This window comes from Nicotiana tomentosiformis, chromosome 3 (assembly GCF_000390325.3).
Source record: "Nicotiana tomentosiformis chromosome 3, ASM39032v3, whole genome shotgun sequence".
Taxonomy (NCBI): Eukaryota; Viridiplantae; Streptophyta; class Magnoliopsida; order Solanales; family Solanaceae; genus Nicotiana; species Nicotiana tomentosiformis.
This window is the reverse complement of record NC_090814.1, coordinates 66,319,613-66,332,650: the sequence shown is the minus strand read 5'-3', so window position 1 is coordinate 66,332,650 and position 13,038 is coordinate 66,319,613. Positions and strand designations below refer to the sequence as shown.

The window sequence follows — 13,038 nt, the reverse complement described above, 5'->3', positions numbered from 1 at the left end:
GGAATTAGTTGGTATATTCGGACGGGGTCCCGGGGGCTATGAGTGTGAATTGGATGGAAATCGGATCATTTTAGACTTAGTGATTTGCTGAAGTGGTAGGCTGGTTCTGGTGTCTTCGCACCTGCGGAGGGATTGGATGCAGGTGCGGGCTTGCAAATGCGAGCCACTGGTCGCAGAAGCGGATTTTGTCTAGCCCAACTAGGATCGCATGTGCGATCATTTGTCTGCAGAAGCGGACTCGCGGATGCGGAGGCTTCCTTCGCAGAAGCGGAACTTGGGGAAACAGCCTTGGGCTTGACCGTAGATGCAGTCGTTTCTATGCAGAAGTTGGCTCGCAGATGCGAGCTATTATTCGCAGAAGCGGAACCCCTGGACTTAAGTTTGGACCGCACCTGCGATGGGTTATCCGTACGTGCTGCGTCGCATATACGGTTTAACTGCGCAGAAAAGGGGACTTTCGAGGGTTTTGCTTCATTTTTCATTTTGGGATTTTGGGAGCTCGGCTTGAGGAGAAATTTCGAGGGTTGTTCAAAGGAGTTGTTGGGGTAAGGATTCTTGACTCATTTTTTATTAATTCCCTTGAATCTAGTGTTAATTACATCTTCTAATTAGTGTTTTGGAGTTTGAAATTGGGAAAAAAGTGTAGAAGTTCTTAGACTAAGTTTTTGGGTTTTGAAAGGCAAAATGAGGTCGGATTTGGATAATTCTTGTATGGTTGGACTCGACATCGAATGGGTGTTTGGATTTTATAATTTTGGTCGGGTCCCGAGGCGCGGGCCCGGGTCGACTTTTTTGGGGCGATTTTTTAATTCTTGGCTAAGATCATAGTTTCAATATTTAAATTAGTTTCCTATAGTTATATTTATAGTATGAAATTATTTTAGCTAGATTCGAGTCATTCGGAGTTGGAAAATCGAGGTAAAGGCTTTCTAGTTGATTGATTTAGCGTGGTTTGAGGTAAGTGACTTGTCTAACCTTGTGTGGGGGAAATTTCCCTTAGGATTTGGTATTGTTGTGAAAATTGTGATATGTGGAGGACGTGTACGCAAGATGATGAGTGTGTACACGGTCTAAATATTGAGATTTTGATTTTAGGTACGTAGTTTCTTTTTCATGCTTTAATTGATTTACTTTAGCATGTTATAGCCACCATATTTAGTCTAATTTCACATGTCTACTTGTCTTATATCTTATTTGAAACTTGTACTATATGTTTAGTGAAATTACTTGCTTTCTTAATTCCGTGTTCATTATTTAACTGTGGAATTCTTTACTTGAAATATCTTGCTGTTGAGTTTGGTTTTGAGTTGTAAATGTCGTGGTTTCTATTGAGGCAAAGCGTAACTTGTGAAATATCATTTTACTGAGTTTTTATGTTTTTGGCATTCGTGTTATTATTGAGAGGATTGTTTGGTTGTTTGCACGAGGTTTCTGCCGTGATGTTGTTACTATTTGCACGAGGTTTCTGTCATGCCGTTGTTACTACTGATACGCATGCAGTGGTATAAGATCTGGGTGTTTAAACGCATGCGGTGAGATAAGGTGGACTTGATACGCATGGCTAGTAGGGAAACTACTAGATGCCATACGGTGTGATAAGGTGGGTTAAAATGCGGGGTGCTATTTCGGAAAAATAATTTTTAAAACTAAATATAAAGGAACCCGCGGTGATATAAGGAAATACTATATATTACTTTTATGATTTGGGACTACGAGGCGGTATCTCGGTAAGGCCCCCTTTTGATCTTTCTTTACCTGCTGTATTTGTTTGGTTGTTATTTCCTTAACATGTAAAAATCCTTGTTTTCCTTTCGTGTTGTATTAACTGCCTTGCTTCCGTGTTGTTAACATTCCGTAAATGCTTTATTGTTTCACTTCTTTGTCATTATCATTATATCACTATATCTTCTGTCTTGTTTCTTATTTTCTCCAGTAGGGCCTTGACCTGACCTCGTCACTACTCTATTGAGGTTAGGCTTAGCACTTACTGGGTACTATGGTGATGTACTCATAGTACGCTTCTGCACATATTTTTGTGCAGATCCAGGTACATCTTATCAGTCCCAGCACTAGAGCGCTGAGCTTGCTATTGGATACTTCAAGGTACACTTGCCCGCATCTGCAGGCCTCAGAGTCCCCTTCTTTCTTGTTCTTCCTTATTTCTTTATACTTTTATAGACAACGATGTATAAGATTGTCTAGCACTATATCTAGAGCTTGTGACTTATATTTCACCAGATTTTGGGGAGTTGTACGCATTGTGTTTATAGATTCTATTTATGAAATTGTTAGAGTTTTGAGATTTCTAAGTTTTAATTAATATTTCCGCATATTGCTAGGCTTAATTTGGGGTCGTGACACGTCTGGATACAAAAATCGAAGAAACAACAATACTCTATAATAACCACACTATCGTGCTGCATGGGGCAGCACTGCAGTGAAAAATCCTACTGCCTGTTAGAAACTCGCTCTCTGAACTTTCCCACTAATGCCTCGCATGAGGCGTCGCCCCTGTACGATTTTCTTAGAGTACTTTCTTGTTTCGGCTTGGAAAGGGTAGTTTCTCCCGAGCCCACTCCTACATGGTATAAATATACCAAAAAGATATTTTTGAAGGGACTTTTGACCTTGGAAGCTTTGGGAGAGTATTGGAGGCTACAAGACACATGATTTCATCATCTTTCCATCAATTCAATATGGGAGTTTGGATTGTAACGTTAGATTGATGCTTTCTTACTCTTTAATTATAATTGTGTTGACTTCCTCCATAATTATGGAGTAGTTTATCTTAGGGTTTGACGGATATGGTATTTTGATAAATATTTGTGGATTTTAACTCTAGTTCTTGCTTGAATTCGTCTATGGAGTTTTGAATTGTTGTAATTTTATTCACCGGTTTATTTAATCGAAATAGGAATATTTTTGGTGAATACCTTTGCATTATTTTGTTTGGTTTAATTCAGTGATTCTCTTAAGTAATCGAAAGAGCTTGTTGAATTGTTAATTAAATCAAGTCAGGAGAATATTCGAGAGACGTTATCCTGAAGACTAATCCATTAACGCATGCTTGCATATTTTTACAGTGCTTATATTGGTTCACCTTGTAGAGTTAAGATTTAATCGAGATAGGAGTCTTGACTACACGTTGAACCAATCATCGAGTGAATTCGTTAGAATCATTAGAACATTAGAGTGAATTAAACTAGAGTTAAGTCCCAAATAGCTATCTTGCACCTATCATGTCAAAACACTTATTTCTCACATTGATAATAAACTAACTCTGCGAATCTCTAGTTCTTTGCAGTCAATTGTCAATTGCTTCACTTTAGTAGTTAATCATAGTTCGTAATCATTCCATTCAGTTCAGATCATCCTGAATATCAGTTAAACCAGGAATTACTAGAGCATTGTTTAAATCCAATCCTTGTGGAGATGATAATCATAACTATACTATATATCTTTGGCTAGCGAGCATTAATTTCGTGTTGTGTTTGCGCTTGTCAAAATTATAATTTAGTAAGAAAATATTACATTATTTAAATTTTCAATAAACTACAAAATTCAGAAAACTAGTCAAATATTACAGTAGAAAGGAATGAACGAAAAGAGGGGGATAAAGATAATTTTATAATATTTATATTTTAAATTAATTAAAAAATAAAAGATAAATAAATAACACTCAAAAAGTTATCAATAAATTTAGACAATTGAAGAATTTTGAACAGTATAACATAAGTTTTAAAAAAAAAATTCCAGAGTAAGAAATTATATATGTATGTTATATTAAAAGAGGAGTAGTATCAAAATCCACATTAGTAAATGTATAGTACTAAGTACTTACTAATTCAACAATAAAAATAAATAAAGAACAAAAAATTTATTTGATTACTATATGATATGTATAATGTATTCTTTAATTTTATATAGATTTTGACATATTTCCGCACACTATATTAAATAATAAAATATAATTAATATTTATCAAAATAATATGATATATTACATCATAATTTTATAAGATTAGTATTCTGTCAAATTATTCGTGGAATGCGATTTCTAATACTAGTAATTTCTTAATAAACGTCTTTCCAGAAGAGTGATAAATTCCAAATCTCCAACCAACCGTTTACTAGACTATGAAAGTTTCAAGCCCGATCCTTTTCTCGAGTTTTTTACTGGGAGCGAAATTTTAAATATTTATGGACTACCTTTTAAGACTCCAATAATAGAAAACAAGTAGTAGTAGTTGTACAGTATTATTTTAGAATATAATCTTCAATGCACCAACAGTTAAAGCCAGTCATTTATGACTTAACATATAGCCCAACCTAGTAATAAAGTAGCAATAGTCTACCTTCTGCTTCCAAAATCCATATAACAATTTTAGGTCTACTGCATGCAATAATTTCCTTAACTAAATGGAATTTGATTGTTGGTCTAATCAGGTAGTTCATTTATATATTATACTATGTTTCTATTTGTCCTTTTATCCCCTTTATTTGGGCACGAGAAAGAAAAGAAAAGAAAAAAAATATTATAGTCAAGTCAGAAAATATAGCAAAACACCAGAAGGCAAGAAAAAAAATTCTTCTCTTAAGGCGATGCTTTACTTTTGTGGTAACGCATTTTTATTTGAAATATTAGAAAAATAGCCTCAACAACTACCCAGAAATTTATAAATGATATAATGATATTAAAATTTTAAAGCACCAAAACTTTCCATTAAATGAAAACGATTGCCAAAAATGTATCTACTATCACATGTAGTATTGTACGACAACGCATTTTTGTGTGGCTGAAGAGTCATTATTTTATGCAGGAGTAAAATCAATTAGTTAGAAATCAGCATCAGTTGGAAGAACAAAAAATCAGACTCATTTAACTTAGACAATCGGCAGTGACCACATTAATCCAGCGATTAATATTATAAGTACGGTAGAAAAATTAATTAAGTGCAGAACTTGGTTTATACCTTTTTAAATACCAACACATCTCTTTCAATTTCAGACGTATTAACTTCCCAGTGACTAAGTCAAATAGTCAAATTCGACACCTTCCTTCCTTTTTCTTACTTCGTTCTCTTAATCACTCCTTATAGCTTAATATAAGTAATACCTCCGGATCTCAAATATAAGTAGTATTTTGTAGTGATTTCTATAAATAGTTATTTCAAATTATTTGTCATTTTAGAAGTTAAGGATAAAATTAATTATTTTCTCTATTTTACCTTTAGTAATAATTATTCTTAAAGATGGAGATGACACATAAATAGAGTAAATGTTCAACGAAAAAAAATTATATTTATTACATAAATAAAAGTAAAATAGTCAAACCTCTTTTAATTATTCTTTCTAAAGGGACGGGCAAAATTTGAGACAGAAGGAGTAATAATATGAATTTGCTTAAAAATATTAACGATTTAGAAAAATAAGAAGCCATTTATCACTTGTTTTTTGAATCTACCCATTGTGCTGTTCAAGTTAGTGGAGTGTTAATTAAATGAGATATTTATGGAGAGATGAAAGAGTAAATATTCTTATGATTAAGGCTGGATGTACACAAAAAAAAAAAAAAAAAACAGATAATATGAAGTTAGTAATTTCTTTTTCGGTTTTGGGGTCGTGAGTAATTAAATCTTATAGGAGTCAATGCCTAATTTAAAGGAGCAACAACACGTTAAATTGACGGCCAATGTTGCATAGAGATGAAAAAAGAGCATGTGTGAAGTGAAGAAAGTCATGTGATTTTAGGGTTATTGCATGTGTTTTTTCAACCCCTTAAAACCGCAGCAAGACATGTTAGCTGTCTTGCGTACATACTTTCTTACTCTATGTTCGATATTTGACTAGTTTCTGTTTCTGCTCATGTTTGTCTGTATATTATTTCTTGAAAAGTAAAGAAAGAAGAAGAAGAAGAAGAAGAAGAAGAAGAAGAAGAAGAAGAAGAAGAAGAAGAAGAAGAAGAAGAAGAAGAAGGAGGTATATGGTTAGATGTAGGTTAAATGTCGTAACCAAAGTTTTACTTGTGGTTGGTGTTGTTATTTAATGAAAACACAAAGGCTTGTGATTGGTATAGATCATGTTACATAGTCATGGGCCATTTTGACGGAATATTGCGTGGCCATTCCCCGGTTAAACGATGTTGATCTTTTTGTTCTCTTGTTCATTTAGTTTTCTTTTCCCATCTTTTTCCTTTTTCTTTTATTCAATAAATAAATAGAGAATGTTAAAGTGTATAGCTTACCTTGTTTTAGTGGATATATCAGGTTATATTGCTAAAACTAATTTGCGCATACACGGCAAACTTATGGATTGATACGGTTTAGAATAGAACATACCAACTCATCCATAGATGCCATGTGAGTGGGAATTTCAAATTTATGAATTCTAAATTTTAAAACGATGACTTTAAGTGCTAATAATTGAGTTATAAATGTAATATTTATTTATATTTAATGAACTTTTTAATGCTAATATATTATTTGAGCAAAAGTTACTAAGTTCAGTCGAACGAACTTCTAGCTTCGCCCTTGCATAGATGTAATCATGTAAGTGGACAATTTTACCCATCAAAGTGCTCTAAAACATATAAGAAAAAGAATCAAAAATTATTCATGAGATTTTTTTTCGTTTTAAAGATTTTTTTTCGTTTAAAAGATTTTTTGTGGGGTTCCCTTCAATAAAAGTTATTAAACAGGAAAGCAACCACTGTATTTGCTTATATAGCACGTGTTACTTTTGAGATAGTACGTGTAAACTGAATATGGAGAGCAGGCCAAATTAAGGCTTGAGCTTCCTCAACAAGAAAGTCGAGGACGAGTAACTAAAGGTGGTGGTTGAAAGCTAGACAGTTATTGCTCATTATATGCCTCTCTCTAACAAAAGTCTTCAACAAATACTACAAGTTATAAGTATAAATTACTCCTTTTGATCGGTGCATCTGAATTTACAGTAGCATTAAAGTGTAAAATTCTGTATTAATCAAGGAATTTGTTATCATTTAGGTATAAATTATTTATTGGTGTTGTTTACCGTAAAAACGGATAACTATTGAATTTATATGTGGTTTAAAGGACACGCGATTTTACTTGGCACAAATTGAGAAAATATGCAAATTGATATTGAAATTGACTGTTAAGAAAAATAAAAGCAAACCAAATGAGATGTGCATCTTTGGCCCTCGAACCAAATGAAATATGAGTAGAGTAACAGAGTATTGAGAACTTAAAGAAAAGAATAGTATATTACTTTTTTACTGTCTCTCTTTACAAATGATTAGACCCCCTTTATATAGTAGGAGAGTGCTACTCTTGATACAGTTCTAAATACAGTAAGGACTCTCATGATAGGCTAATTAATCGGCCTCTTCTTGATATGTGCCGTGATTTCCGCCGAGATTCTCCCCCTAATTGCGGCTATAACGGCTTTTTTGTTTCTTGGCTCGATCTTGATCCTGACCGATCTCGATCTTGATCGGTCTCTGGGTCTTCGAGCTCGATCTTGACCGACCTCGATCTTGATCGGTCTCTGGGTCTCGAACTCGACAACATATACTTCGCACCATGGCTCGATATTATAATGATGAATCTTGGACCATCATGTTCCAATCTCGATTAATCATACGAAGGGCAAAACTCGATTTTGACCGTATAGAAGTGTATATGAGTTAAATCCTACTATAATTTAAGGTTTGTTGCGTTGTAACGAAATGAAAGGTTTGCCTCCAATTAGTTGCATTTCGGAGTTTATGATTGGAGAGTAATGGGATGAAAGTCTCATAATTCAGACGACGTAAACTTTTGTCTTCTCATCAACCATGGAAACAACTTCTCTTCAATAGTCATGGACCACATCCATTTCTCATTTATTAGTTCCATCTTCCTCCTCAACTGTACCTAATTTATTTTCTTAATTCAATTTTTATCAAAATCATATGAAAAAGGCAGCTCGGTGTATAAAGTGTGTTGTGTTCACGTAGGATTCGGGGAAGGATCGCATCCCAAGGGGGTGTGAAATAGGCAGTCTACCTTGATACAAGTATTAATAGCTAATTCCACAGCTCGAACGCGTGACCTATAAGTCACATGAAGACAACTTTATCGTTGCTCCTAGGCTCCCTTAAAATCGGACGCTCAATATCATCCCTTCAATCAATGGCCTAGAAATGTTCAGCAGTATAAAAAAATACTAGATTTAAAAAAAAAATAAATGCAATAAAATGGTTTACTACTTAGGGGTGGTTTGGTATGAGGTATTAGAAAAAATAATGCAAGCATTAGCTCTATGCATTACTAATACCTTGTTTGGTATATTTTTTCAACCCGTGTATAATTAATACTTGTATTAGTTATACATCATATTTGGCATTATCCTATGTATAAGTAATGCATAGAAAATCATGACATTAGTAATACCAAGGCTACTAATGCATGCATTAGGTTGGTTAAAGATAAAATTATCCTTAAAGTCCCTTAAAACTTGAGAATATGGAGGGCATTTTTGTAAACAACTATTTTTCTTAAAAATTATGCAATGCATTATAATTTTAATACATCACACCAAACAGTAGATAAAAAATAATATCTGCATAACTATTGCTTACATTACTAACTCATGCATTACTAATACACCTTATTTCGCACTATTCTTATACACCCTACCAAACGACCCCTTATAGTTATAGCTACCGGCCAACTGCATTAAATCTCATTTTACTCTAAGTACACTAACACACTAACTAACACACAAAATGCCATTCTTGAATGACCTCAAAACATTAAATAAACTGACCCTCACATTGGTTGGAGTTCAAAAATCTTATTTTCTTGTAATATAAAAGTGTCCCCGCCCAAGTCAATAATCATCTTCTGCAGCCAAATTCCTAGAAATCAAAACACCACCCCTTTCCTGCATGGTTTCCTTTAATTAATTTACGCATTTAATTCAGCAACCAATTAAATATATACACTAGATTTGAATATATCCAAAATCCAATACTGAGATCTTAGCTTCAAATCCTTTTTTTCCTTCTCTTCTACTTCATCCTCTATAGATCTCCAGATCTTGAAGCGAAGTGCCAAGAGAGTGAGGTAAAAGTAAATTAAAGAACAGAAAAGAAAATGGTGAATGGTGGTAGCCATCATCCAGCAGATTTTCTTCTAATCAAACAAGATGACAAATTCTTCTCTAGACTTTTGTCTAAGGAAAATACAGCAAGAGGTGAGTCTTCTTTTAGGTATTATTACTGTGGTGGATCTTCTGGTTCAATTCCATTTGTTTGGGAATCTCAACCTGGTACTCCTAAACATAAATTTTCAGATACTTCTCTTCCTCCACTTACTCCTCCACCTTCTTATCAAACCAATGCCCACTTGAAATCGTTGCAAAAACAATCAAAACCCAATTTTTTCCTCTCCATTTTCCCTAAGATTTCCTCTAAAAGAATCACTTTTTCACCTTCACTTACTTCCCCTTCTGTTTCATCATCTTGTTCATCGTCGTTTTCGATGTCTTCCATTCCAATCACTGCTTATAATTCCAACACAAGGAACTACCGTTCGAGATCAGAAATTGAGGAGTATGATCATGAAAAGCTGCAGATCCCTACTTCACCAACTTCAACGCTCTGTTTTGGCTGTGGAATGGGAAATTCGAAGCGTTTTCGAGTCAATTACCCGGTAAAGAAGAATGTGAAGAAGGCGTTTTCGTCCTTTGTTGGCAATGGTGCAGCTTCTTGAAGATGATATATCTATTTGAAACATGGTGTTCATCTTGTACATCAGTTTTAGATACTTAGTTTATTTTAAATTGTGAAGTGTGCTGCGAATTCCCTGTTTTAAATTATTTGCTAATAATCGTGGAACCGAAGCTATGTCGACATGTTTTTGTTTTCCTTTTGGTTTGGTGTCAAGATTAAAGTTTGATGCTATTTTGTCTTTGGAACTGGTATTAATCCATTTAGTTAAAGTGTGAATTGTCTTACCTTACTTTTTACATTTATTATGTTCTACTTAGGATGTACAGCATAGAGTTTGCAATAATAATATCTGTTTTCATTTTAACATTGTGCAAATGGGTGAAACTGAAACTCAATCACAAAAATGAGTAAACTCAACATTTATCGCTTTCTTATGGATGAGTAAATACCACATTCTATTTTTTCAGGATTTTCTCGCAGGAGGTTTTAGCCATATTTTTGGATGAAAATCGTCAAAATTTATATCACTAAGATATTGTTGCCAATTCTTATGTGCTTTTTTTTTTTTTTTTTTTTGTTGAAGTTAGAAGAGGAAATATGCACGAAGTATACTCTGTAGATCTAATAAAAATCGAACCACATTCAATTTAGGGCCTACTTGAATTATTGAAAGATCATAAATATATAGATCCACATTCATTTATGTCGCCGTTTAGAAGTTGATGTAGCTAAAATGGTCCTGCACGTATGGTTTGCAGGGAAATAAAGTCACTAACTCAATGCATCCTTTTCAAAGTTTCCTTAGTGATGAGTGCCCCTGTTAATGTGCTGTTGCAGTACAGAGAATTCTAAGCACTTTCTTGATAACACAATGAAGAAGACACTGGTGTCCTTTGTTCGTCACTTGAAGATGATATATGTTTGTAGGGAAACAGAGTCATCTCGATATATCTTTCTCAAAAAATTTATTTAGTTGGTTCCGAAATCAAAAGAGTGACCAAGCGAATGATACTTATGAAAGTACAAGAGGGAGTCAGTTGTAACCAATTTAAAAACTTAGCTGACTACAGAGGGAATTAGTCGACTAAACTTTTCCAGCAGGTTCGATCGCAACAGAAATAAATTATGCAGAAGTAAAAACAGTAAAGAAATAAAAGTTTTGTACTGGTTCAGTACCGATGTGATACCTACATCTAGTTCCCTTTGGTCACAAGGGTTCTCTTAGATCTTCAATATTGAGTCGTTACAACAATTGTGGTTAGTTCGTTCACCACTAACGATATTCAACAACAGTGTTTGTTTAAACTTGACACAACACTTATTTTGTTTTCTAACTCTTCCTATCTGTTGTGACACTTGTAAACTCAAGAATACATTGTTTGTACTAAGAACTAGAAAGATATAGAAACATGTATTAAGTTACGTAAACTTCCTCGTCCTTCCTCCTCTTCTTTAATAGTACTTGATGGAGTTTCTGATTCCTCTTTTATGAGATTGTGGAAGATCATTGATAGTGCGACTTTTCCTTTTGAGGCAGAATTTTCTCAGAGTAGGACCCAAGGGCAGCCTCATGAATCCAGCGTGTGAAGTACAACTAGATTCATTCTCAATATGTAGTTTGACTCCTTCATCTTTTCAATCAATTACTCTTAAAACTTCCGTTGATTTCTCTTGACTAATTTCTTTCCTTTCTTGTATGCTCGAGAATCTCTTTCTTGTTTGATTGATTCCCTTTTCTTCCTTGTATGCTTGAGAATCTCTTGCTTGCTTGATTAATTCCCTTTCCTTCATTGTATGTTTGAGAATCTCTTTTTTGTTTGATTGATTCCTTTTCCTTCTTGGTATTCCTTTGATGGACAATTCGAATATCATAGCAGTTGGCTCTTTAAAATGCTTAGATTGATTTTCTTTCCTTCCTTGTATTCTTCCGAGCCGTTGCTTCCTTGTGAATCTGCACACATAGTAGAATTACATTAGTCAAGGATTTTTGTTATTAATCATTATTAAAATTTTAAATCTAACAATCTCCCCCTTTTGACGATGACAATAAACCAAAAGGAGTTTGACTAATTTGGGGGACACTGCCCTTTCAAGGTATACTTCTGCTCCACCTGTCTTCGCGCCTTCGCCCCCCTGTCTTTGTACTCTTTTTCTTCTCCTCCTTTGATATTAATCAAAAAGAGCAAGAAGATATACAGAGAATAACAACTAATAATAACAGCTAATAATAATAAAGCATGCATAATTATATATATCCAAACAGTTATAGCAAGCAAAAGTGGGTATAGTCGACTGTATGCCTAACCAAACGCAACCAAATGTAAAGTTGTATCAAACAAACAAAAAGAAAAGATTGTTTAAATAGCTCAGACAATTTGTTCCTTCCAAGAAAATACTTCAAAATGTTGATCACTTTGGTGCAGAAGCTATCATAAGAGGCATCAATCTCCTTGGTAACTTTGGTCAACTTCTTAGTGACATCCTGCATAACCCTGATCCCTTGCTTTTTTGTGGCTTGAAGATTGATCCTTAATCTCGCCACATCTGCTCCAGTTTCCTTTGTCACTTTCCTGATCTTGTTCACCTATTCCTGCATAAAAGTTAGAAATTCCTTGATACCTACAATGTTTTGCTGCATCAGTAGCAGTTGTTCTAAGGGAGAGGATTTGTCTGCTTCAAACTTAATCCTCCAATGCCCTATTGAGGAGTGGATTATAGTGTTTTGTCTTTCTTGAACCAAGTTCCCTAAACTAGAGTGTACCCCGTCATAGTAAAGGCAGTCTTGTCATAGGTGCTGAAACTAATCTTAGGGGCATAGGGAGACAAATCCACTTTCATAACTTGCAAAATATGAGATATTAGTAAACCATAAGGCAAGCTATTAGCTGAAGAGGAGACATCCCTAATGCTTTCAAGCATATACTAATGTACCCAAGCAAGCCAGTTAATAGCTTTGCCATTCACAAGACAATACAAGTGCCTTCTCTCCAACAGCTGCTTCAATCAATGTAAAGTCTGACTACACCCGTAGTTGACTACTTATTGAAAGATCGAACAGGAAATGAAAAGTCGATCCCGACCCAAAAAGTGACCAATCAGGGCAGGGCCCCTCTCGCAGTAGGGTTCTAACCTCTTAAACCTCGAATAAAAAATTGATCTCGACATCAGCTCAACTAAGAGTTCCGAATCGAAAAAGTAAACTGAACTTGACTTAAGACGAAGGAAGCGAGTGCCGAAAAACCGCTTTCTTTCTTGCATCTTTTCCAGCTTTGAAAATCGACTGAGCGTTGCGCCAATCCTACTTGTGAAGATAAGAGTCGTCGTATTTTTAACATCCTAGAT

The 13,038-nt window shown here is 34.6% G+C and overlaps 1 protein-coding gene across 1 annotated transcript; it reads left to right on the top strand.

Moving 5' to 3' along the window:
• Nucleotides 1-9,118: 9,118 nt before the first annotated feature.
• Nucleotides 9,119-9,736, top strand: LOC104100834 (uncharacterized). The gene has a single exon (XM_009608180.4). It carries the CDS (start codon nucleotides 9,119-9,121, stop codon nucleotides 9,734-9,736), a length of 618 nt encoding a protein of 205 aa, XP_009606475.1.
• Nucleotides 9,737-13,038: the final 3,302 nt, after the last annotated feature.